This window comes from Sycon ciliatum, chromosome 5 (assembly GCF_964019385.1).
Source record: "Sycon ciliatum chromosome 5, ocSycCili1.1, whole genome shotgun sequence".
Classification (NCBI taxonomy): domain Eukaryota; kingdom Metazoa; phylum Porifera; class Calcarea; order Leucosolenida; family Sycettidae; genus Sycon; species Sycon ciliatum.
Genome location: NC_088647.1, coordinates 10,740,125 through 10,765,460, shown reverse-complemented (window position 1 = coordinate 10,765,460; position 25,336 = coordinate 10,740,125). Strand labels below are relative to the sequence as shown.

Sequence of the window (25,336 nt, the reverse complement as noted above, 5' to 3'; positions counted from 1 at the left end):
GTAGAAGTGGACTTTTGGCGGCATATCAGTATTTGACCCGGGTCAACTGTCTTCATGTAAACGCTCACCTCTTTTGTCTATCGTACAGACTTTCAACCCGGGCTGAACTCGACCCGGGTTGAAATTTCTCATGTAAACACAGCCCAATTCTTCCTTGCTAGGTCATAGTAGATACTGAGAGTTGAATAAGATACTTTTTTCGAATACCAACATCTCGGGCTCATCTCCTTGCCCAATATTACTAAGGCCTTTGCCCTATTTTTCGAATCCTATATAATAGGATTTGAGATTTTATTGGACCTTGTTTTATCCTTGAAACTGGTAGTCATACTTCCGGCAAACAAAGGACGAGAAAAAATTCCGTGGCCGGCCGCCTTCCACACTCCCAACAATACTGAGAACAGACCTCGCAACAAAGGGAATGAAGCTGCAGACGGATAAAGATCTCTCACACATCAGGGACCTGGCAGAGGACAGAGCAGTATGGCGGCAGCTTTTCCGCACCTGAGCCTGCAGAGGAATGCCCGGATTTGCCCAAACGGAACATGACATGATGTATGGTGAATTCAATGGACAATCTGATATATTTCTTCAATATCCTTTGCCTCCTGTTTCTTTTTTCCTGCCTTCGACCCCGCTGCTCTGTGACCCTTCCCTCGCTTTCTCTTGTCCTTACTGTCTTTTGACTTGTTGAGCGGCCTGAGCGAATGCTAGGGGTGGATGTGTATTATGTCGATTTGTTGATTTTTGTAGTAACACACCCTGATGCAAACGCGGAGAGGCAAATAATAATAATAATAATAAACTGGTAGTTTCACGATGGCATATGCGATATGTCGTCATGAAACCACCCCATGCCACACCTGTAATGTTCTTCTGCACATTCACTGCTCCAGTCCTTTCCAGGACAGCAGCTGAACAATGCTGCTCAAAGTTCCGATTCTTGCTAGAAATGGGTATTCATCAGAAATAGTATCGTCCTATGAATCCAAAAAGTAAACATTCATGCCTCAAACATATTTACAACTTCCATGGAAACCATTATGCCGTTATTATTGGTCATGATGACTAATAACAACGGCATAAAAGGCACATGTTTTCAAATCCTATACCGGTATATAGAATTTTTTGCCAGCAAATTAACCCTTTACCTTCCGATCAAATTTCCCCAGCAGTTCCGAATGCAACAATTCTCACCTTATTCTGAGAATATCTGCGGTTCCAATCAACCAATTTTCACAATCTTGGGCATTCTGGAAAGCTCTCCACGAGCTGCGTACATTGAGCTCAAACAGGACACTACCAAGATCACATATCCAGCGCCAGGGAGCTTCAAATACACCCCATCGCTGGATATACGAGGAAATTCTCTCCTCGCCAGCCATTTCTCGCTCCTTCATCATAAACATTCCAAATTTTTTGCTTGAGTTTCTTTTCATGCTGCCCACGCGCTCAAAGCATGCCAAAGCGACTCAGCATGTCAGGAGAGGGGAAAATCCCCGCTCAAGGTCAGTCACTCGGAAAGAAATTCGACTTTTGCCGTAGCTGGAATGTCGAGCGTAATATCTTTGGAATGCGACATCGCAGCTCTTTACCGATTGATGCAATGGAAAGCTGAGCTCTTCGGCTTCTTCCTACAGTCCATTCAGAAGAAGATGGACTTCTAGCTTTTGGCCATAAATGGGTCAAACGTTGAGCTTTTTTAGAATTTTTTTCTGCAATCCCCTATGGAATCCTCTTCCAAATATGTTTCTGAAGTCTATTTCTCCAAAAAGCAAGCCATGGTGAGAATAGGATTTCGGCTAGGTTTAGCCCAAAGAGCACTGAATTGGGGACATCCATCAAAATCCAGGCCGTTTGACCCTGCCTGCAACAGTGCATTGTACCCTTTTTGGACCCTTTTTCAAATTTCTAATTTCACAGCACTGCACTGTGTACGATAAAATCTTGAAAAATCGCCTAATACGGGAGCTCGCCAGAGCCAGGGCCCATCTTTTTGTGAATGGACTGTAGATACTTATTTCTTTAAATTCCGACAAGAATCGATCGAGCTAGAATGTTTTAGTGTATGCATGTCCATCGATCTCTAGAGATCGATTCAAGTACGCACGGATGGTGAAGGGTTAAGAGAGAAGGTACTTGTGTGGGGTTCTCAAGCCTGATTTAGGACAAACCGTGATTCTAATTTGTCCAGAAATGGTTTTTCACCTGCAAATCTGTACAGTCATCAATCAAAGTTAGACCAGTCCTGATTGCCGCTGGAGCCAGTAGTTTCAATCAAACAAATCTTGCATATTCTGAATATTTTTTACGCGTGTGCGTGCGTGCGTGTGTGTGTGTGTGTGTGTGTGTGTGTGTGTGTGTGTGCATGTATGTATGTGCATGTGTGTGTGTGTGTGGCGTCCATGCTTGCGTTTCACATCATACAGAAACTTATTGCACCAGGATACTTGACTGGTCTGTCACCAGACCCTGAAGATCCTACCAAGCCACTTGGTGATCGCATAGTCGACACTATTTGCTCATGCTTCAGTGGGGCAAGCACTGATGAAGATGTGCAGCTACAAATCATCAAGGTTTGTGAGAATCTTGCTTTCTGTTTCCGTAGCTATTGCGTTGCCGTGCAGTTGATCTCCATCTGTTTCTATATCTGGATTACAGACTAATGTATCTATTATTGCGGCCGCGGCCTTGACCGGTTGACCCCAAAGTTTCGCCCAATGCAGCCCACTCAAACAATGCCAGAATACAAGCAGTGGGCCTAGAACAGATCCTTGGGGCCCCCTGCTGGTATTACTTGCCACTCACTGAAGGCATCGCTGACACGAACACATTGACGGCGGTGGATGAGATAGTTGACGATCCTTTTCAGGGCTATATCCTTCAGGCCGAGGTGTTGGAGTTTCTTGTGGAGACCGGCATGCTAGACTCTGTCAGACTCTGTCGAAAGCTTTCGAGAGGTCAAAATGGAGGCTGTGATGCAAAGACCTTTATCTCGGCTCTCAGAAACCTCGTGCACGAGTCTGGCGAGCTGGAGTTAGGTGCTGTCATTTATTGTTTACACGAAAACCGGATTGGTCCATTGGAAGGAAGGGTGTGACGTGCTGGCAGAGTCTCTTGTGGACAATCCTTTCCTGCACTTTGCTGATCACACTGAGACGTGATATGGGCCTGTAGTTCGTTAGCACTGATCGGTCGGCTTTCTTGTACAGTGGGCTCACGGTGGCATCACGCCAGTCCTGTGGTTGCTCGCCTCTCCGTAATGACTCATTGGAAAGTTGGGAGAGTGACGGTGACAGCTTACGGGCTGTGGTTTGGAGGAGTCTGGTCGGGATGCCGTCACGTGCGTATCCCAGCCCTGCCCCAAGGGCGACTGGACCTGACAGCCTGGGAGCGGACTCCCGGATGTACATAACCTATATTATAGGTTACTGGGATATTCAGAGTAATGATCATGGCTGTGATGGCCTATGGTGGTGATGATGAAGCTGATGCTGATGATTACATGCTGTGGTTGTTCTGTACACTGTGTGCTGTGTTGCTCCATGCTACGCAGGCATTGTTGACGATGATGACGTCGGGTACATGCTCAGTGCATGAGGGTTCTCTCCTGCAAGTCATACGTACCTGTTACAATATCTTCCTGGCATCCAAGAAGCCCATCAACCAGGTACGTGCATGTTCTTGTTAGGAAGGTGAAAGGAATGAAGAGAACAGATATCAGATCAATTTGAATTTTCGTTTGTTCTCAACGACCGTGCTGCATGTGTACGTCGTAATGGGCTGTTGTGGTAGTTTGATCTGGCAACTGTTGTGATGGATTGAAAGTAACTACATCCGGCACAAAACAGACTTGAGGCCACACTGAAGAAGGTCTGTGGTTCGACTCACCCGACCGACCGTACATTTTTCAGCCCGACCGTAACTTTTTTTCGGCAGGCTGTCGTGTGACTGACGTACGTGGACTGAACACGTCCACGTCTACGTGCTGTGCAGCGTGAGTCTGCGGACGCAGGCGGCCCCTTTTGGACTTGACTTGTAGTTGTACTGCAGTGCAGTGAGTGGTATGACTGCTGCCTTGTGCTGGTAGTAGAGTCTACTCGATACGACCACCGGCAGACTGGCGAGACTTATTTTGAAGTGACCGTCCGGTTGAGAGTGATTGCCTCGTTCCAGATTAAGGACGGCCTTCTGTTTTGGGATGAAGGACAGACGAGATTGCACTTTCCTCGTGTATTGGGAACGATATTTCACCTGTACCGGTAAGTTGCTGCTCCATGTGTGCAAGCACAGGAAGCGTCGATGGAAAAAGCCCATGTATTCGTGCACGCCGACACCAAACTAGCAATACATGTACCGGTACATTGTACAATTTGTACTTCGAAGTAGTTCCCGAACTTACTTTCAACTCGCATCGTTCTTCATTTGCTTGATGATTTGGACAGTCAGAGTCACCGCTTGAAGTTATTCTCTTCTCGTTCCAGAGCTACACAATGTTTCAAAGTATTAGCCAGTGATCCCGTTATACAACATGTATGGCATAACACTGCGTAATAATGCCGATGTACTGGGTGTCTAAAGGCAGTACAGTGTATTTACATGTACTAATAAATATATTTAAAAAAAAAAAATCCTCTCGCCCGCCCGTAAAAAAAATGTCCATGTTAGTCGAACCACACACCTTCTTCAGTGTGGCCTGAAGACTGTTTTAGCCACATGGTACATTCACTAAATTGTATAGAGAATTTGTTGCATTTGTTCAATAACTAAGGCCACACCAAGTTATTTCATTGTTTCTCGTCACCTGAAAATCTCAAAAGGAACGCGGGCGGGCGGAAAAAAAACAAAATAGGGTTTGAAAAACAAAAACTGCTATTTACACTACAAAGGCCCAATTTATGACCTAAAATCAGACTATACACCACGCGTGACAGTTTACAAGTTTACCGATGCCCGGAACACTGTCAGTCCAAAACGGTGCACTGTCATGCACTGTCTTGACTTGTACCGGAACTGTGTGTAGCAAAGAAGACGACCAGGTCGTGTGGTGGTGTGGTACTTGAACTACCGGTATGCGTACATACACGGTGCAAAAGTCGTCCTTCGGTTCGTGCACTAGCACTGCACTCCAGATTTGACGCCGCGCGTACTTTTACAACGCCTTTTTATGCGTGTTTACCGGGACGCGAGATTTTTTTTTTGGTCCAATCCTCAAGAAAGGTACGCGCGGTGACGAGAAACAATGAAAAAACTTGGTGTGGCCTAATGGGATAATGGGATGAGTTTCAACTAATGGGATTTGCCATAGACTTTACAGATGGTCTACAGCACTATGTTGTACATGCATGTGGTGGACAGGAGACTGCACTCTTGAACATTATCCTTTCATGTTGTCACATGTTGCACGTTGATACTATTAGTGTATTGTAGTTACGAATTGTGTACAGAACTGTCACATGCTGCAAGGGCAGTATTGTCAAGACATGCTAGGTCGCTTGCAATATTGGTGCGGTGCGTATTACTGCTATGCATTTCGCGAGTGTAATAATTATTTTGTTAGTCGGTTAGAAGTACATCACGAGTGCATGTCTGTTACGTCTACGTCGAGACACATTTTACAACACAGTAATTGCTATGCGTGTTCGTACCACGCCATGTTCACGAGCGGAATATCTTGTGAATTGTTCTAATGTATTATATAAGTAGAATTGTTGACACACTAATTGGTTGCAATGTACATGTACTTACTAGTACTTGATCCGTTGCATTATCGCCATCCGCGGCAACTCCGCTACGATCTACTTGGCGAAACTTACTCTCGCTGACAGGGTGTGCTGTCACCCTGTCGCTGGGTGCAAGCACCCCTTGACAGACACTGTTTTCACCTCCGTAACCAACAATTCTTTATTCTTTCACTCCAGCACATTGCAAGTCATTATTAGTTTCTGCTTGTTCTGCATTTCAAATTATTGCTTTTCTTTTCGTTGCATGCACTCGTCCGCGCTGCACGCGGACTTTGGCAGTCGCCATATTTAGTATCTCTATGGCTACGATGATCATGCATTTTCTGTACGCTGCATTTTCTCTCTATGCCACGTCGTTGTGTGCATGCATGCAGCGCAAGCCAAATGCACGCACGCTGCACGTTTTGCTCGGGACAGCGATTTGGCGATCGTTGTTCGGTGTGTTCTTTGGTGTTCTTGTTGAAAACGAGTGGTAATGTCGATTAAAGGAGTTTCTGGGTTTTTGTGGTCTGCCTGACGATGGTTAGTTGCGGGACCAAGTCGCACCGCAACATTTGGTAGCAGAGGATGGTTTTCGAAGTAATAGTTGTAGTATAGTAGTCACGTCTAGGCAGTAGTACTAGAACTAGTAGTAAGAGTAAGACAGAGACTCAGTAACTGAAGCAAGAATGCCAGAAACCACGAAGAAGGAAAGAACACTGGCAAAGGCCCAGTTCACCAACAGCAGAAGAGCGCTGCTAGTAGAGATAAACAAGGAGGAAGCGGACAAGAAGGAGATACTAAGGGCACTGGATGGCCTCAGTGCTCTTGCCACATCCACCATCGCCTGTTGTGTGGAAGGTGATGCCACAGACTGGTATGAGGAAGTCCAGCTGTTGGAACAGCAATATGCCGAAGCGGTATCGAGAGCAGGGGATGTGCTGGAGCAGCTGAGAATAGAAAGGCCCAGCAAAGCCACCAGCATCAGCCACAGCCCCGCAACCAGAGAACGTGCGGCAAAAATCAGAGAAGTAAGGTCGTTGCTGAAAGAGAAACTGTATGACGAAGAAGATGAGGAAGAAGAGGAGGTACCAGGTGTGGATGTAAGTGAGAGTGCAGGTGTCTACCAGAGTAAAGTAAAAAGCAACGCACCTGTAAAGCGTACATGTATGTCTGACACGCCCACAACGTCAACCCAGGGAGGGGTCACGTCATCGTTGTCGGCGGTTACTATGGCAACGGCGTCGCGAGAGCCGAAGGCATCTGAGCTTAGCCAAGCCAGAATGAAACAAGAGCCATTAGCAGCCAGAACTGTGGCACCGAGCAGCACGGGTTCACAACGGGTACCCATGGCAACGGGTTTCGTGACTATGGCCACTGGCACAGCAGTCATACAGAGTACACCAAGTACATCAGCTACTACTAGGGACTTCACCCGGCGTACAGGTGCGCCATTGGCGTTGAGCCAGCAGTACCCCGCACCGAATCCGGCGTACACAGCACCGAATCCGGCGTACACTGCACCGAATCCGGCGTACACGGCACCGAATCCGGCGTACACTGCACCGAATGCGGCGTACACTGCACCGAATCCGGCGTACACGGCACCGAATCCGGCGTACACTGCACCGAATCCGGCACCGCAGCAGCAGTCTCAGTCGGCACCGCAGCAGCAGTCTCAGTCGGCATACACGTATACGCCTCAACAGTATGCACCGCAGCAGCAGTCCCAGGCAGCATACACGTACACTCCGCAACAGCAGCAGTTCCAGCCGTCATACACGTACACTCCGCAACAGCAGCAGTCTCAGCCGTCATACACGTACACGTCGCAACAGTACCTACCGCAGCAGCAGCAACAGCTGCCATCGACGTATACGCCACAATATCAGCCGCAGAACGTGCAACAGCCACAGTACCTGCGAACAAGTCAGCCACAGACAGACATCACCAAGCACATGAAGAAAGTTTCTATTGCCACGTTTGCCGGCGACAAACGGGAATACGAGGCTTGGAAGGCGGCTTTTGATGTATCCATTGATCAGCAGGCAACTTCAACAGAAATGAAGATGCTGCAACTTAGGCAGTACCTGTCTGGCGAAGCTCTGGCGGTCGTACAAAACCTGGGTTTCACGCCATCAGCGTATAGTGCGGCACGCAGACGGCTTGAGAAGAGGTACGGCGGACAGCGGAGGTTGGTGGCCGTCCATATGCAAGAACTAGAGGACTTCCCTGCAGTGAAAAACAGAGCAGCAGACTTTGAGAAGTTTGCAGATTTGCTAGAGGTGGCGGTGGTAAAAATGACGGATGCCGGCATGACCAGTGAACTCGGTACGGGTACTTTGTATACACGTATGCAGAAGAAGCTTGCAACGGAAAACCTCGTCCAGTATCATCGCTGGGTACAGGAGACCAATGCCAATGAATCTGTGACGACTCTTCTAGATTGGGTGAATCGAGAAGCCGAAATAATGGCTACAGCGTCGGAAACCATTGACGGCATCGCCAGTACTGCCAGCAGCAGACAGCGACGTGGTGGTTTCAATGACCGGAAACCGAGAAACACAGAGTCGTCCGGAAGAGTCTTCCTAGCAGAGAAGAAGAGCGAGAGCTGTGCCGCTTGCAGCGAGCAGCACCCAGTCTGGAAATGTCCGTCTTTCAAGGCAAAGACCGTGGATGAACGATGGGACCTGGCAAAAGAGAAAAGGCTATGCTATCGATGCCTTGGGTCCGGTCACTGTGGAGCGCAGTGTCCCAGAACCAGACAATGCGGTGTGGATAAGTGCAGCGACACCCACAATTGGTTGCTGCATCGTAAACCGAAGTTCGACAAGGTACACAGCGAACCGGATCGCAGCACTGAAGGGGAGCGACCTTCAAGGCACAACGTCGGCAACGTTATGTCAGCGAGTAACGTCAGCGCAGCACCAGGGTCACTGCGCACTGTGCCAGTGTTGTTGAGCAACAACGAGCGGACCATACGGGTCAACGCGTTCCTGGATGACGGCGCGACGCAGACGCTGATCAGCGCAAGTGCCGCAGGCGCACTTGGTCTCCGCGGAGAGACGAAGAGGATTACAATGTCTACTCTGAATGGGCACCAAGAGACGTTTCAGAGTATGCCAGTCACTGTCACACTGTCTGACTTGACCAAGAAGACAAGCGTGGACATCTGTGCTAACACGGTACCAGCAGTATCTCGGTCGCTAACACCAGTAGACTGGGAGATTGTCAAGAAGAGCTGGCCACACTTGGAGAATGTCAAGTTCCCGAAGCTCAGTGATTGGTCGACAGTTGACCTTCTGATTGGTATTGACAACAGCAGCCTGCATGTATCGCTAGAAGAAGTCATCGGTGGTCCAGGTGAGCCAAGTGCCCGGAGAACACCACTCGGCTGGACATGTGTGGGTCCCATCAGTCAAACGGCGGGAGACTCCCGGATGTCGGCCAGCGTGCACCATTGTCTGATGACTCAGTCAGACGCCGACCTCACTCAGCTGGTGAGGAAGTTCTGGGAAGTAGACAGTCAGCCCGCGGCAGATGGAGCGGCACTTCTAACCCCAGATGAGCGACATGCACAGGAGACGGTCGCAAAGTCGATCAAGCACATTGGAAGCCAATACAGTGTTGGCATTCCATGGAAGGATCACCCGCCCGGAGCTAATGCTAGCTACCACACTGCTCTGAAGCGTTTGGCCAACACCGAGCAGCGGCTGAGGCGAGACGCAGCAGTCGGAGAAGTCTACGCCGCTACGATAGCGGAACACATCAGCCAGGGCTATGTGCGCCGGGTTGACGCCGCAGACGTCAACGACGGAAACGCGTGGTACTTGCCCCACTTCCCGATAGTCAAGCCGGACAAGACCACAACAAAAGTACGCATCGTGTTCGACGCCGCAGCGAAGTCGAACGGCAAGTCATTGAACGACTTCATCTTGCCCGGCCCCAAACTACAGCAAGACCTGGTGAATGTACTGGTTAGGTTCCGTCGTGAGCCGATAGCACTGGTCTGCGATATTGCCCAGATGTACCTCCGTATCAGCCTAAATCCAGACGACCGGCGCTACCATCGATTTCTGTGGCGCACAGACCCAAGTAAGCCACCGGAAGTTTACGAATTCTGCAGCGTGGTGTTCGGTGTCAATGCTTCGCCATTCCTAGCGCAGTACGTGTCGCAGCAGCATGCCAGATCGCTCAGCTCAGAGATGCCGCAAGCCGCTAGTGTCGTGCTGGACTCCACATACATGGATGATAGCATGACGTCAGCACCTGATGTTACAGCAGCCAAGTCCTTATATGCGGATTTGTCGGATCTCTGGGGCCAAGCGAACATGCACGCGCGGAAGTGGCTCTCTAACTCGGCGGAGGTTCTGGCGGAGATCCCACAAGCTGATCGGGCAAGTCAACTGGAGCTCACGGACGAACAGCTGCCGAACATCAAGACGCTCGGCGTCCTCTGGCAAGCCGAGATCGACATGTTTACCTTTCAGTACAAGGTGCCAGATTTCACACGTCTGACCAAGCGGCAGTTTCTGCGTATTCTGGCAACAATATTTGATCCGCTCGGCTTTCTAGCCCCGTACATCGTCCGAGCCAAAGTCCTGTTCCAATCCATGTGGATCGAAGGCTTCGATTGGGATGCAGACTTGCCAGATGATCTCGTCAGTGCAGCTGAAGCGTGGTGCGCCGAGCTACCGGATTTGAAAAGAGTTCAAATTCCGAGGTGCCTGCGACAATCAGCAGCGACAACAGCAACTAGCAGCGTGGAAGTGTTTGTGGATGCCTCCGAAAAGGCGTTCGGCGCAGTCGTCTACATCCGGCAGCAGTTCAGCGATGGCAGCGACTCAATGCGTCTCGTCGCGTCGAAGATGAAAGTCGCCCCGCTTGCTGTCCACAGTATTCCGAGGCTGGAATTGATGGCCGCAGTTCTTGGTTTGCAGCTAGTGAAGTCTCTTCTACCTTCGCTTGATCTCACAATGAGTACTGTCACGTTCTGGTCTGACAGTGCTGATGTCCTCTACTGGATTCGTGGACAGAGCCGAAAGTACAAGCCGTTCGTTGCCCACAGAGTCGGCACGATTCAGACAGCGAGTGATCCCGACCAGTGGAAGCATGTAGCTACTACCCGCAACCCAGCCGACCTGTTGACGCGTGGTATGTCTGCAAGTCAGCTCGCAGATTCCCAGTTCTGGTGGTGCGGTCCAGACATGTCCGGGTTACACACGCCGTCCCCAGGAAAGGCATTGTCAGCAACAGCGGTGGCAGAGCTGAAGAAGCCTGCAGTTGAGATAGCTCATTTCAGTTATCTGGCGATCGCCGCCTTGCCCGCATTGGATCCAGAGCGCTACAGCAGCCTCCTCAAGCTGGCCCGGGTCATTGCCTGGATCAATCGCTTCTCAAGCAACGCAAGACACCTGAACACTGAGCGAGTGTCAGGCCCCCTGTCCGTAGATGAGATCCGCAGCGCCGAGTATGTCATCATACGTCAGTGCCAGCAGTCAGCCTTCCCAGGGGAAATCAGTGCTCTACAGCGGGGAAAGCCTATCTCTCCTAAGAGTGTGCTGAGCAGCTTACAGCCGCAGCTCGACGAAGATGGTATTCTGAGGTGTGGTGGTCGGTTGCGCTATGCAGAGCATATTTCGGATGATGCCAGGTGCCCGATCATTCTGCCCCGCTCGAGCAGAGTAACCACTTTGATAGTGAAACGAGCACACGTCCGCCTGTTTCACGTCGGTGGAACCAACCAGACCTTGGCAGCGCTCAGCCAACGGTTTTGGATAGTTTCGGCCAGAGAAGCTATTCGTGAGTATGAGCAGCAGTGTCAAGCGTGTCGACGGCAGAAAGCAAAGACCCTGCAGCAGGTCATGGCTCCTCTACCGAGTCACCGTACGAAGCCGTCATTGAGTGCGTTCGCTACAACCGCGGTTGATTTCTGCGGACCATTCTTCACGAAGCAGGGTCGAGGACGAGCCCAGTGTAAGCGGTACATGGCTGTCTTTACTTGCACCGCTACGCGAGCAGTTCATCTCGAGCTGGTGAATGACCTCACCACCGATGGATTTCTCAACTGCTTGAGTCGGTTTGTCAGTCGTCGTGGAACGCCTACAGATATCATCTCGGATAACGGCACCAACTTCGTCGGCGCAGTCAATGAGCTGCAACAGTTGGTCGGCGAAGTCAACCAGCAGCGAGTAGCCAACAAGTTGTCTGCTATTGGAGTGACTTGGCACTTTAACCCACCAGCAGCACCTCACTTCGGAGGAATTCATGAGTCCATGGTCAAGAGCGCCAAGAGAGCAGCCTACGCCATACTCACCCGAGCAGATATCACCGATGAAGAGCTAGCAACGTGCTTTGCCTCAGCTGAAAGCATGCTCAACTCGCGTCCCCTAACGTATCAGTCAGCTCACCCGTCGGACGACATTCCATTGACGCCAAACCACTTCCTCATCGGCCAAGTCGGTGGTCAGTTCGCACCAGCTTGCAGCGAAAGTAGCTTCAGCCCGCGCAGGCGCTGGCGCACTGTGCAGCATCTGATTGGTCAAGTGTGGACTCGCTGGATGAGAGAGTGGGTACCTCTTCTCAACCCAGCCAAGAAATGGAGGCAAGAGTTGCCAGACCTGAAGGTCAACGACGTGGTGGTAGTGGCATCTAACGATACACCACGTGGGCAATGGCCGTTAGCACGAGTAATGGAAGTCTATCCCGGTAAGGATAACCATGTACGAGTGGTGAAGCTGCGTCTAGCAACCGGTAAGAGCCTTGTGCGGCCTATTGCTAAGCTATGTCCGTTGGGTTGAAGCCCCCGCGGTTCATCAAGGTGGGGAGAATGGACAGGAGACTGCACTCTTGAACATTATCCTTTCATGTTGTCACATGTTGCACGTTGATACTATTAGTGTATTGTAGTTACGAATTGTGTACAGAACTGTCACATGCTGCAAGGGCAGTATTGTCAAGACATGCTAGGTCGCTTGCAATATTGGTGCGGTGCGTATTACTGCTATGCATTTCGCGAGTGTAATAATTATTTTGTTAGTCGGTTAGAAGTACATCACGAGTGCATGTCTGTTACGTCTACGTCGAGACACATTTTACGACACAGTAATTGCTATGCGTGTTCGTACCACGCCATGTTCACGAGCGGAATATCTTGTGAATTGTTCTAATGTATTATATAAGTAGAATTGTTGACACACTAATTGGTTGCAATGTACATGTACTTACTAGTACTTGATCCGTTGCATTATCGCCATCCGCGGCAACTCCGCTACGATCTACTTGGCGAAACTTACTCTCGCTGACAGGGTGTGCTGTCACCCTGTCGCTGGGTGCAAGCACCCCTTGACAGACACTGTTTTCACCTCCGTAACCAACAATTCTTTATTCTTTCACTCCAGCACATTGCAAGTCATTATTAGTTTCTGCTTGTTCTGCATTTCAAATTATTGCTTTTCTTTTCGTTGCATGCACTCGTCCGCGCTGCACGCGGACTTTGGCAGTCGCCATATTTAGTATCTCTATGGCTACGATGATCATGCATTTTCTGTACGCTGCATTTTCTCTCTATGCCACGTCGTTGTGTGCATGCATGCAGCGCAAGCCAAATGCACGCACGCTGCACGTTTTGCTCGGGACAGCGATTTGGCGATCGTTGTTCGGTGTGTTCTTTGGTGTTCTTGTTGAAAACGAGTGGTAATGTCGATTAAAGGAGTTTCTGGGTTTTTGTGGTCTGCCTGACGATGGTTAGTTGCGGGACCAAGTCGCACCGCAACATGTGGAGTTTGCAACCTTTGCTCAAACTTCTTTTACAGAAGCTATGTACATGTACGCAATTGTGCAAGGATAATTATAACATGGTGTGCATTGGTGTGTGTGTGTGTGGGTGTGTGTGTGTGTGCACGTGTGTGCGTGTGTGTGTGTGCGTGTGTGTGTGTGTGTGCGTGCGTGCGTGCATGTGCTCTCCTTTGTATGGGTGTACAGGCAACGGCTAAAACCACGCTCACCCAGGTCATTCATGCCATTTTCCAGAGAATGGAGCAGCAAAAGGTCAGTGCCGTGTGTACATGTAGGTGTGCACTAGTGTATCATATTGTGTTGTTTGGGTACTGGATTGCAGACTGCTGCTTTTCACGTGTTCAGATCGTTTGAGGCAACAGTGTACAACTGATAGTTGCTTGCATTTCTTGACATTTCGATTCCCCTGATCAGTTTTTCAGTGCCATAAGTTAGTTGACACCAATCTAGTATGTGGTTACATTGTGTACAATTATTCTGTTCTGAGATGTTGATTTCCCTACGTTTGTGCTCTATGCCTGCATGTGTGTGTGTGTGCGTATGTTTGTGTGTGCATGCGCGTGTGTGTGTGTGTGTGTGTGCTTGTGTGTATGGGCGTGTTGTTTACAGGAGGAGTCGGTTCAAGATGCTCAATCTATGCGTGAATCAGGTGCTATTGCCACGACTAGCACACCAACACCTAGTTCCAACACTCGACTAGATCGACCCAGCCTCCCAGTTGCATCCATGGGTGGTACCTCGCCTGGCTTGGTACACAGAAATAACATGTCTGTGTTGCAGTCACCCACAGGGGGTGAGTTTGGGCCACCATCTGTGGGGGTGGGTGGGGGTGCGTGGCGGTGAACATGCATGTGTAAATGTGTGTGTGTGTGGGGGGGGGGGGGCATTCTGAGGACTATCAATTTCTTCAAAACATATCCCATACCAGTCTGGTTTTGCCAGTTGTGAAAAGGTTCGATCCAGTGCCAGACGACCCCTCGGTAAACATTCCATGCAATAGAAAGTGCATGCAGTGTACTGCAAGGGAGGTATGATGAAGTCCTAGGCCAGAATATCTACAATATTGCTTTACAAGTTAACTCTGATGTTATCTTTTGGGTTTCATTTGATTTGTTGTATATGACACTACCTGGCATTCTCTGATTCTCTCTTCTGACATGTTGGTCTCCTGGTGTGTGTTTGCGTGTGTGTGTGTGTGTGTGGGTGTGTGTGTGCGTATGTGCATGTGTGTGCATGTGTTTGCGCGTTCGTGTGTGTGTGTATGTGTATGTAGGTGCTGAATCGAGTGTGGACCGTGCACTCACTGTCCCTAGCGACCATGAGATCATGCAGGAAATTGCGGCTACCAGTGGTCAGCATACCATGTTTGGAAGCCAGGAGTTGCGTTCTAATCCTGGCTCTGCGCTGCGACCAAACTCTCAAGCAAGATTTCCCTCAAGCAAGGTATCACCAAACATGTCACATTCCTCTTCAAAGTCCTCTTCAAAGTCGGAGAGTTTCTCCGAAGCAGACACCAGTGGTGTTTTCCTGCCACCAAGTACACACCATGAGGAAACCGGTGTAGTGTCTGAAGGAAACGGATCGCCAGTGCGTGATACAAGCAAAGGCGATGGCGCCACCAAGGCCCGTGATACTGGCCAAGAGGCTCGTACTGTCAGAGATGGTTCGCAAAGTGTTGACGGTGAAGATACAGATGGCACGGCCTTACCGGAGCCAAGTGATAGTGCTACCGGCAGGTCCGGTGCAGTTCGACCACTACAGGGAGTGCCAGCATCGCAGGAGTATGCTGCCGACTCGCTTGATGACAACAACGGCGCATCGAATGCAGCCAAGACAGAGATTAGCAGTGAAGCTGGCTTGGCACAACACTGTGACACACTTCCTGAAAGTGTAACTCCCAGAAGGTCAGATTCCGCTGTAGATCAGAGCTCTGTAGCCGTGGAGGTTCAACAGGTTCTCAGTGAGATTGTGGACAGAGTGTGCAATGGTGAGCTCTCAATTGGTGAAATGTGATTGTAGACTGTCCAACTATGCACTGTAGACAGCTATGTGCCTTTGTGTGGACACGAGGGGCTTTCTCTAGCACATGGAGATTTTTTACATACCGGTATACCAAAATTGCGGAATACTAGTATGTGTAGTTGATTTGACGTATATGCACTTGAACAAGTCAATTCCTCCCAAATTGGTGCTCACGCTTCCTACCTAATTAACTGACACTTGATTTATTATCCATGCATTGACTTGTAGCAATGTGTCGTTTTCTATTATTGTGTCCTGTTCCATTACAGCAGCTGATGCTAGTGAATCACCGCCCAGAGTACCATCACGTGCACTCTCTCCAGTCAACTCAATGACAATAGTGGGTCCCAATACTGTGGCCTACGTTGCATCAGACACTGCTGGTGTACCAGCAACTGAGACAAGCAGTAAACCGAGCAGTGACGTTGCCAACCAATCGTTTGAAGCTAGCTGGGGATTTGAGCACGTCGTACAAAAGGATGCGTTCCTGGTATTCCGCTCCTTGTGCAAACTGTCCATGAAAGCTATCGAATCACATGATCCACGGTAGGTACCAGCAATCATGTATTTCTCTCGACGTATTAAAAAAATTAATTCTGTGAAGGGCAGAGCCTTGTTTTTGGGCCATGACAATATGATCGTAGTGAAACCAATTGATTTAGTCCTTGCATATTTGTCTGCTAGGGTTTACTGGGTGTTAGCGGCCGTCGTGAGTTCCCTTTGGGAACGGACACGATAATTTACTTTTACTTTGTCTGTTTAGCACATGAACACAGTGTCAGGTGGCAGGTGGCAGGTGGCAGGTGGCAGGTGGCAGGTGGCACTCTCCTATAATGCTATACACTGCATGCACCTGGTTCCTGTAGACTACACGTGCTAAGTTCTGAGTGTGTCTCCAGGAGATACCATGCATCCACTTGATCTGGTGCCTTGTTTGACTGGCAGGATGTACTGTATTTACTAGTACAGTAGTAGTATGGATGCTTTCACCAGACTAGTGCTACTGTCTGTTTCTTCTTCGTGCTGTGTCTAGTTCACATGAGCTACGAAGCAAAATTCTCTCCCTGGAATTGCTGCTGAGTGTGCTGGAAGGAGCCGGCCCTATGCTGCGTACTGATCCGATGTTTATCAATGCCATCAAGCAGTATCTGTGTGTTGCACTCAGCAAGAACGGTGTCAGCAGTGTGCCGCAAGTCTTTGACCTCTCACTCTCCATTTTCCTGGCATTGCTCTCGAACTTCAAGGATCATTTGAAGATGCAAATTGAAGTAAGCGTCTTGCAAGTGCTGTTAATTAAATGTTATGAACTGCTAGAAATGGAATACTTTGTTTTTAAAGAGTATGTGTTCGTTTGTGCTCATAGTTGGAAGGGCTGCTGTTGAGTTTACGTACAAGAATGTCATTGAAGGTATGCATGCTGGTACGTATGCATGCTGTGGATGGACTGAAAGCAGCTTCCTGGGTCATGCTTGGCAAGTGCACCTATCTAAAACCAGTACTTGTATCTTCTCGCCAAGTGTAACTCAATGGCAACTTTCTTTTGTCTACTTACCTGCTGCCAGGTGTTTTTCAAGGAAATCTTCCTCAACATCTTGCAGAGTACTACCAGTTCGTTCCAGCACAAACTACTAGTGACTCTTGCACTGCGCAAGATCTGCAATGGTTTGTTTTCTTGTGCTGTGCTACCTTTCCTGCTCCTTCTTCCATCTCTCTGCCTGCTGTCTCTCTGTGTCTGTCTGTCTGTCTGTCTGTCTGTCTGTCATTCAACCTGTCAGCCATGGTAACAAGAGCCACAGACATCAATTGTGTTTGTTTGCTTGTGTGCGTACACACACACACACACACACACACACACACACACACTTCCATGTGCCTGTGGATTATGTCAGAGGGACCATGCTGGGAGTCTCTATTTCTAACTAATTTCTTGGCGTGTGTATGCACGTGTGTGTGTGTTTGTGTGTGTGTGTGTCCGTGTGTGTGTGTGCGTGTGTTCGTGTGTGTTCATGTGTGCAGATGCCCAGTGTATTGTAACAATCTACTTGAACTATGACTGTGATCTATCACTGGCGAACATATTTGAGCGGTTGGTCAGTGACATAGCTCACATAGCACAGGGATCCAATGCTGTCTTGCTCGGTCATCCAACACCACAGCAAGAGAAAGCCATTCAATATGCCGTGAGTGCAGATCTCACTGTCTAGATAACTGTTGATGTGTTGCATAGGGTCTACAGCATGTTTGATCAACCACTGGCCTTGTGCCGCTCACGTCTCTGGCAAGTGTACCTGTAATGGGTACACAGGTACATGTACATGTACAAGCGAATTAGGAAAAGAAGACTTAAGAGAAGTCAAAGTTCCTCTTCATGTGCTTTTCTTCGCCCCTAGAATTATCTCTAATTTTTGCATGATTTTTAGGACTGCATGCGAATATTATTATTATTATTGTACAGTCATGTAGCTTTCAGCATGTTGAGTATGCCACTGCCAGTGAAGATCCAATGTTCGTATGCTTCTTCTGCCGCACTTAATGTTTAGCTTGGTAATTTTTTTTAATGATTGCAAGCTAGCATTCGGGCATGGTGCACATACCGAGTGCTGGCATGACTCTTTGACACTGATTGGTATGTATTGTGCTATTGTCGTGTGTGTGTGTGGGGGTGGGTGGGTGGGTGGGTGTGTGTGTGTGGGTGTGTGTGTGTGTATGTGTGTAGGGAATGGAGTGTCTGGTTGGTATTCTGAAGAGCCTGGTAGCCTGGAGTAGTGACCTGTATGTAAAACCAGGTGTAGCTGCCCTAGCTCAGCAGAGTGCTGGATACGAGACGGCGTTTCCTCTAACACGCGATCCTGTTTCTCGTAAGTAACTGCATGTACCAGTGCTGACTGTAGTGTTGTACTCAGTATGCTAACTACTGTGAACTCCGCTGTAAACGCACATTACCCATATGCAGATTGAGCTGGCCTGCATGCATTGATCCCAGGTACTGGCTACGGTTCGGTACATGTACACGTACATGACTAGCTCGAAAGGACATCTCACACCGTAGCGTGAAGTTGGATGCCAATTATTGTAATAGTCCCACAAGTAAACACATAATTAGCTATTAGCCGACTCAGTGTTGTTCTTATTCTGATCAGCAGAGAAAGAGCCTACATGGTTGCCTTCATCTTTGGCTGTAACGGCGAAAACTCACATCATGTGGTGTAGTATTCACTTTGTACGCTCTCTGTCAGTTGTTAATGAACAGTGGAGTAATATAAAAATTAATACAATAGCACTCCCTGACAGAAACCCACTGAGCTTATGTGAGTCATCAACATGATCATGGCAGATATCCGGTCTGCGGGCACTCGTTGCACGTACGTTTGTTTGTAGTGCGAAACGCACCTGGAACATGTGACGGGAGTTTTTGCACTCTGGTACCCATATGCAGAGTTGCACACTCTGGGATTGCATGATTCCAAAGAGCTACTGTCGTGGACATGGAAATCCAGTCGAATGACTGGGGCTGGCGCCCTCAGCGCATAGAGAATGTTGCAGGCAGTGCACATGTTGATCCGATGCGACCAGTGCACTACAACGCATAAATGAATGTGTGCTCGTACCGCTTATATTACTCACGGCTGCATGGCCAGCACCGTGGGGCCGCTAGACGTGCAACCGGATTTCCATGTCCACGGCAGCACATTGTACATGTATATCTACCGGCTCGTCTGCATGTTTCAAAATTATTCTCCTGGTGTTGGTGTCATTGCTTTATCCAGCGCGGTTGACCAGGAGAACACTGCCACTTGCTCGCTCTGACACCAGTCCGAACCCCGGTCCTAAAGGTGGACGTGTACATGAGAGCCCCGTGGAAAGTGCGTCGTCTTCTCAATCTCTTGGTGGATTGGATCTTCCTGAAGAGTTTGAAGTTATCAAGAAGAAGAAGGATGTCATAGAGGAGGGTCTAGTGAAGTGAGTGTGACATCCTTGTCTAACTGGAATGATTTTCCAGCCTGTGGATTCACACCGTCCAATGTTATTTTCTTGATCAACGAAAGGAGGTGATGATGATTTCGGCTCATGGATATACAGAGGCAGCTTTTGATGGTCAAGCTGAGACTCTTGGTGTAACCAACTTACCCATTGCACGAGTTGCCCTGTTCGGATTGTCCTTCTGTACTTGCATAGCTGGTGTTTACAGCAAACCATGCCTGTTTCCTCATTCCTGTTTTCCTATCTCATTTCTCTGTGCAGGTTTCACAAGAAGCCCAAGCATGGCATGAAGTTCTTGCAGGAGAGAGACATCGTGGGTCGTGAGCCAAGCGACGTAGCTCTTTTCTTCCACTCGGATGATCGCCTTGACCCAGTCTCTATTGGTGAATACCTTGGCGAAGCTGACAAGTACTGTATTGAAGTTATGTACAGCTACGTAGATTTACTCGACTTCACCGACATGGAGTTTGTGCCGGCGCTCAGGATGTTCCTGGCTGGATTCCGACTGCCCGGCGAGGCGCAGAAGATCGATCGCCTGATGGAAAAGTTTGCCGGTCGCTACTGTGAAACCAACGCATCGACGTCAGTGTTTGCCAGTGCTGATACTGCTTATGTCCTGGCATACTCCATCATCATGCTGGCTACGGATTTACACTCAACTAAGATCAAGCGGGAAAACAAGATGACCAAAGAACAGTACATCAAGATGAACCGTGGCATCAATGATCAGAAGGATTTACCATCAGAGTACCTAGAGAGTATCTATGATGAGATTGCCAAGCAAGAGATCACGCTACGCGGTGGCAATAAGTCCAAAGCGCCTGCACCCGCTGGCATTACTGACAAGACACGCCAGCAACTCAATGATGTAGAGATGGAGCAGATGGCACAGACTGCCAAGGCCATGATGGAAGACCGAAGCCATGTTCAGAGTCACTTTATCATCGCCACTCGCACCGAACACGCCAGACCAATGTTCAAGGTTGCATGGACGCCGTTCCTGGCTGCACTGAGTGTTGCATTGCGTGAAGACGCTCATGAGACTATTGTTGCTCTGTGCCTGGAAGGATTCCGTGCAGCAATACGAGTTGCAGCTATATTTGATGCGAAGGTATGTTGAATGTATTGTAGTTGCTAGTATGTGCCTGTCTCTACCATAATATATACCTTTGTATTTCTTCCACATGCACCACTGACAATACTAGGTTACTGATGCTCAGCAGGCATCTTTCTGCTATTAAAATGTGTTTGGTTGTGGGGGGGGGGGGGGGGGGGATTGCATGCCTAGGTGCGCGTACTCATGTATATGCTGAGGATTGTGTGATGTATTCTGTGGTGTGCAGCTGGAGCGTAATGCCTTCGTTCAAACCTTGGCCAAGTTCACGCTACTAACAAGCATGTCTGGTGTTGGTGAGATGAAGCCAAAACACATTGAGACCGCCAAAATACTCATCAGTGTTGCTGACACCGAAGGCAATTACCTGCAGGGCACCTGGGCTGATGTTCTTAATGTTGTGTCACACCTGGAACTGGCACAAGCCGTGGGTAACGATCGGCAGCGCTTGAGAAATGGCAGTATCTCAGTGGCCACTAGTAGTTCAACTATTGTGGCAGCAGCTGCTGCAAGTGCAAACTCGAGCAGTGGTGGAGGTGGTGGCAGTGGCCGCGACTCTGCATCCGCACAAAGTAGTCTGGAACTCCGCGATTGTAAGTCTGCTAGTGATGTTGCCACTGCTTCTGCTGCTCATTGTGGACTATTGAAGCAATGGTGGTTGTATAGATGCATGTGTGGATAGGCATGGGTAGGTGTGCCTGTGGTTTTTTTTTTTTTTTTTTTACAAAATCCACATATCTCCAGACACTGGGGTGAATAATGGAGTGTGGTGGTGGGGCCCATTAAGCTCAGCCGACCAGAGGTCTCGGCTTCATAGCTCCATGAACGCACCAAGTGCGCATATGCGTTTTTCGCGCATTTGCGTATCCGTTTCCATGTGTGCACATACGTGTATGCATAATATTGTGCATGTGGTGTTTCAACGTATGTGAGTAATTTTGGCTATTTGTATTTCAAATAGCTCCTTGAGACACATCATAATGTTATGTTTTGGCACTACAATACACTTTCTATCGTGGTGATGACTAGTAATATGTGCGTATTGCATGGGCTTGCTTCTGTATAGGTGCAGCTTGGGAGAAGGTGGATTCCCGAACGTTAGACGAAGCTATCTCTCAGACTGTAGTCGTTGCTATTGACAGGTCAGTGAGATGTGCGCGCGCGTGTGTGTGTGTGTGTACTTGTATGTGTGTCTATGTGTGTCGGTGGGTGTTTTTTTAGTTTGTGCCTGTGTGTATGTATATGTGTGTGTGTCTGTCTGTCTGTGCGTATGTGTCTGTGTGTGTGTTTGTGTCTGTCTGTCTGTCTGTCTGTCTGTGTCTTAGCAGGCCAGCTTGCACACTACACTAGGATATCTAATATTTATTATCCACTAGGATATCTAATATTTATTATCCACTAGGATATCTAATATTTATTATCCACTAGGATATCTAATATTTATTATCCACTAGGATATCTAATATTTATTATCCACTAGGATATCTAATATTTATTATCTATACACGCATACACGCAACTCATTATGCGCTCATGCTTTTGCTAATTGTGCCAAATTATTTTGCATACTTGCTGTGGTTAGGATTTTCACCAACTCTAACCTGCTGGATGGGAATGCCATATGTAAGTAATAGCAGTAGTACTGATAGAATGCTATCATGATCATGAAGTACAATGTTAGTAATGCATGTTTGACGAGTGCAGATCAAAGTTATGGGGTTTCCTGTCATGTTCTTCATGATGTCTCCCTGTCCATGCCTGGATCATGGGCCTTGCATTGTGATACAATAGTCTGTCTTCTTCTGTGCATTTCCGTGATCCTGGCCATTAGTGTATGAAGAGGAACTGCTAGGAGACCAATGCAATGATGCTAGGTTTGTTTCTTGTAGTTTTGAGTGTCGTGGCAAAATCTCAACCAGCGGATATAGTTAAGTGATGAAGTGTCGGTTGTAGAAAGTACACTCAGCCTAGTACAGGAAAACCTGGCTGAGCGACAACCCCATGGTGTGTATGCAAAAGCGGTCTTTAGTGAGGTTCTGCCACACGGTAAAACGTGCCAAAGTACGTATGGAAACTTCGCCGCGGGATTTAGTTTGATACGGATTTTTTCATACCGTTTTCCGTGTGAAGCACGCTTCACACGGACTGGACTCCGTGTGAAAAGTGAGCGTACAGAGTACATGTGGCGAGGTGTTCGTGCATGCTTCGAGCATGCTACGTACAGCAGAACCGGTGCAACGTATGAAAAATCCGTGTCAAACTTCACTGCAGTTGACACGGAGTTTGGTACGTAGTTCCGTGTAGCAGAACCTCTCTTTTATGGGCAGGTCACAGTGTGTACGTTTTGTTGCTATGTTCTGGTCAGACATGGTTGTTGGTATGCAAAACGTGGACCACTAAGGCAGTGATTGCTGAATCCGGTGCACCTTCTATGCAGAACTGCCCGTGCATGAATATACGACAGCCACTGGAGGCAGGTAGTCAGTTCATCCACTGTTCGCTTGGCCAGGTTTCACTGCAGTTGTTTATGCAAGGAGGCTATGGACAAGCACCCTGTAGTCGAAAGCAGCTGATATACATGTACATGTATCTCCTGTACTTCAAAATGGTATCATATCATACTCACGTATATCCCAGGCCAGACACAGATACTTATTTCTCTGTGTCTGCCCTTTTTCTAGAATTGACATACTGGTACACACACGTATTCGAGTAGCCAGAGTACTGGAAACAGTGGACACAAGTGCTTACATGTAGATCTGGTACTTGACATCACGTTACATTACCTGTGCATGCTTTCGTCCCTTGTCCAATGTCGCTGTGTGTGCGTCTGTGCGTGTGTGTGTGTGCGTGTGCGTGTGTGTGTGTGCTTGGGTTTGCAGTGGATTTCGTCAATGGGCTGATTGGTGCTTCGTTTGCTGAGCTGGAAAGCAGACCCGCTCCTAGGATGTTCAGCTTGCAGAAGATAGTGGAGATCTCCTACTACAATATGGGCCGTATCCGTTTGGAATGGTCACGCATCTGGGCAATCATTGGTGAATACTTCAACAGGGTGAGTCTAGTCTTCTCACTCTGCATGTGCTGTAGTATGATTCTAATCAGTTCTGGTCCATTGTGTACTATCCATGATACACAGTCATGATACAGCCACTATGATGTCCATTGTGTACTATCCATGATACGCAGTCATGATACAGCCACTATGATGTCCACTGTGTACTATCCATGATGCACAGTCATGATACAGCCACTATGATGTCCACTGTGTACTATCCATGATGCACAGTCATGATACAGCCACTATGATGTCCACTGTGTACTATCCATGATGCACAGTCATGATACAGCCACTATGATGTCCACTGTGTACTATCCATGATGCACAGTCATGATACAGCCACTATGATGTCCACTGTGTACTATCCATGATGCACAGTCATGATACAGCCACTATGATGTGCACATAGTGTGACTTACGGTATGAATGTGCAGATATCTCTGGATGGAGTCACGGAGTTGCTCTCTGCATGTGCTACCTGGTAGCCCAGCCAACGTCTGTCTTTGCTCTGCTGATGTACAGTTCTATCTGTTATGCAGGGATATTCACCTGCATGAATAGCCATGTCACGTTTGAATGTTCGGTATGCTGTGGAGTGAGAAACTATCGTTGGAGATTAAATTTTGCTATTTTCGCAACCATTGCACACATTCGCAAATATAAATCGTCGCAAATTACTCTGTGCATTGCTGTTGAACAACACAGATCGATCTGGGGAGATACAGTCGCGAACATGTTGTCACCGTGATCCAGTGAACTTCTTGAAAACACCACATGGGCACGCAGTGAAAGTTTCCCTATTTCCAGTAATGTTCAAAGGGCAAGGCTATGATGTGCACCACCCGATGAAATTATCATTGATGATGAATTCCGTTGGCCAGTAATGTGCAGGAAGGAAATCTGCATTATTTTTTTGACTGAGAATTTCTCTTTTTGTTGCTGTTACTGTGTTATCAGGTTGGTTGCCACAGTAACGAAGATGTTGCTGTCTTTGCTATTGACTCACTGCGCCAACTCTCGATGAAGTTCTTGGAAAGGGGAGAGCTGGCCAATTTCCGCTTTCAGAAGGATTTCCTGCGGCCGTTTGAATACATCATGAAGCGCAATATGTAAGTGCATCCGCTGATGGCTGCTAGATGTACTTTAGAAGTATATTCCTACTTGAATACTCAGGCAACAGAGCCTGTTTAGACGTCAGGTATGATATTGCTCAACCCAGAGCCTGGCTCGGGAGCCGTGAATCTGTCGCAATGATACGGATGCCAGCTCACTGTATCTGATCGAGCTTGGCCAAGTTACTGAAGTGGGATGGTGGTGCCCCATTCTATGTCGTCATCACCAGAATGCACCATCTGACACTGTGTGTATTGCGTAATGTCACCATACATCGTGAGGCACACTGCATAGTGTTGAGAGTGTATGTACAGTGTCTATACTTACATTGCTTATGTCAGCTCTTTGCATCGTCGACTGTGATGTGTTATGACCTTGCGAATGAGCACATGCTGCTGGCAATAGCATTACAAGTAGGATATGAGACTTAAAACTTGTGCTGGGAAGAGGTGCTGTGCTGTATAGTGAACTGCTGATAGTTATCAGTTTTTACAATGCAGCGAATACTCCCACCTACAAGTAGAGGCA

At 48.2% G+C, this 25,336-nt stretch overlaps 2 protein-coding genes across 5 annotated transcripts in view; both read left to right on the top strand.

The window, feature by feature from the left end:
- Positions 1-25,336, top strand: part of LOC135817582 (brefeldin A-inhibited guanine nucleotide-exchange protein 1-like) — a 42,992-nt gene that overhangs the window by 5,872 nt on the left and 11,784 nt on the right. For 3 of the 4 annotated variants that reach the window (XM_065330798.1, XM_065330800.1, XM_065330796.1), the window contains exons 4-20: positions 2,430-2,576; positions 3,557-3,670; positions 13,707-13,772; positions 14,130-14,313; positions 14,794-15,507; positions 15,812-16,088; positions 16,576-16,810; positions 17,105-17,204; positions 17,559-17,722; positions 18,259-18,400; positions 19,310-19,502; positions 19,785-20,634; positions 20,867-21,230; positions 21,704-21,779; positions 22,220-22,260; positions 23,520-23,689; positions 24,653-24,804. In XM_065330798.1, the coding sequence (XP_065186870.1) occupies positions 2,430-2,576; positions 3,557-3,670; positions 13,707-13,772; positions 14,130-14,313; positions 14,794-15,507; positions 15,812-16,088; positions 16,576-16,810; positions 17,105-17,204; positions 17,559-17,722; positions 18,259-18,400; positions 19,310-19,502; positions 19,785-20,634; positions 20,867-21,230; positions 21,704-21,779; positions 22,220-22,260; positions 23,520-23,689; positions 24,653-24,804 (3,989 nt within the window). The remainder of the gene's footprint in view (positions 1-2,429; positions 2,577-3,556; positions 3,671-13,706; positions 13,773-14,129; positions 14,314-14,793; positions 15,508-15,811; positions 16,089-16,575; positions 16,811-17,104; positions 17,205-17,558; positions 17,723-18,258; positions 18,401-19,309; positions 19,503-19,784; positions 20,635-20,866; positions 21,231-21,703; positions 21,780-22,219; positions 22,261-23,519; positions 23,690-24,652; positions 24,805-25,336) is intronic. The other variant, XM_065330797.1, reaches the window with a different exon arrangement.
- LOC135816472 (uncharacterized) lies at positions 6,413-12,523 on the top strand. The gene has a single exon (XM_065329671.1). The coding sequence runs from the start codon at positions 6,413-6,415 to the stop codon at positions 12,521-12,523; it is 6,111 nt and encodes a 2,036-aa protein (XP_065185743.1).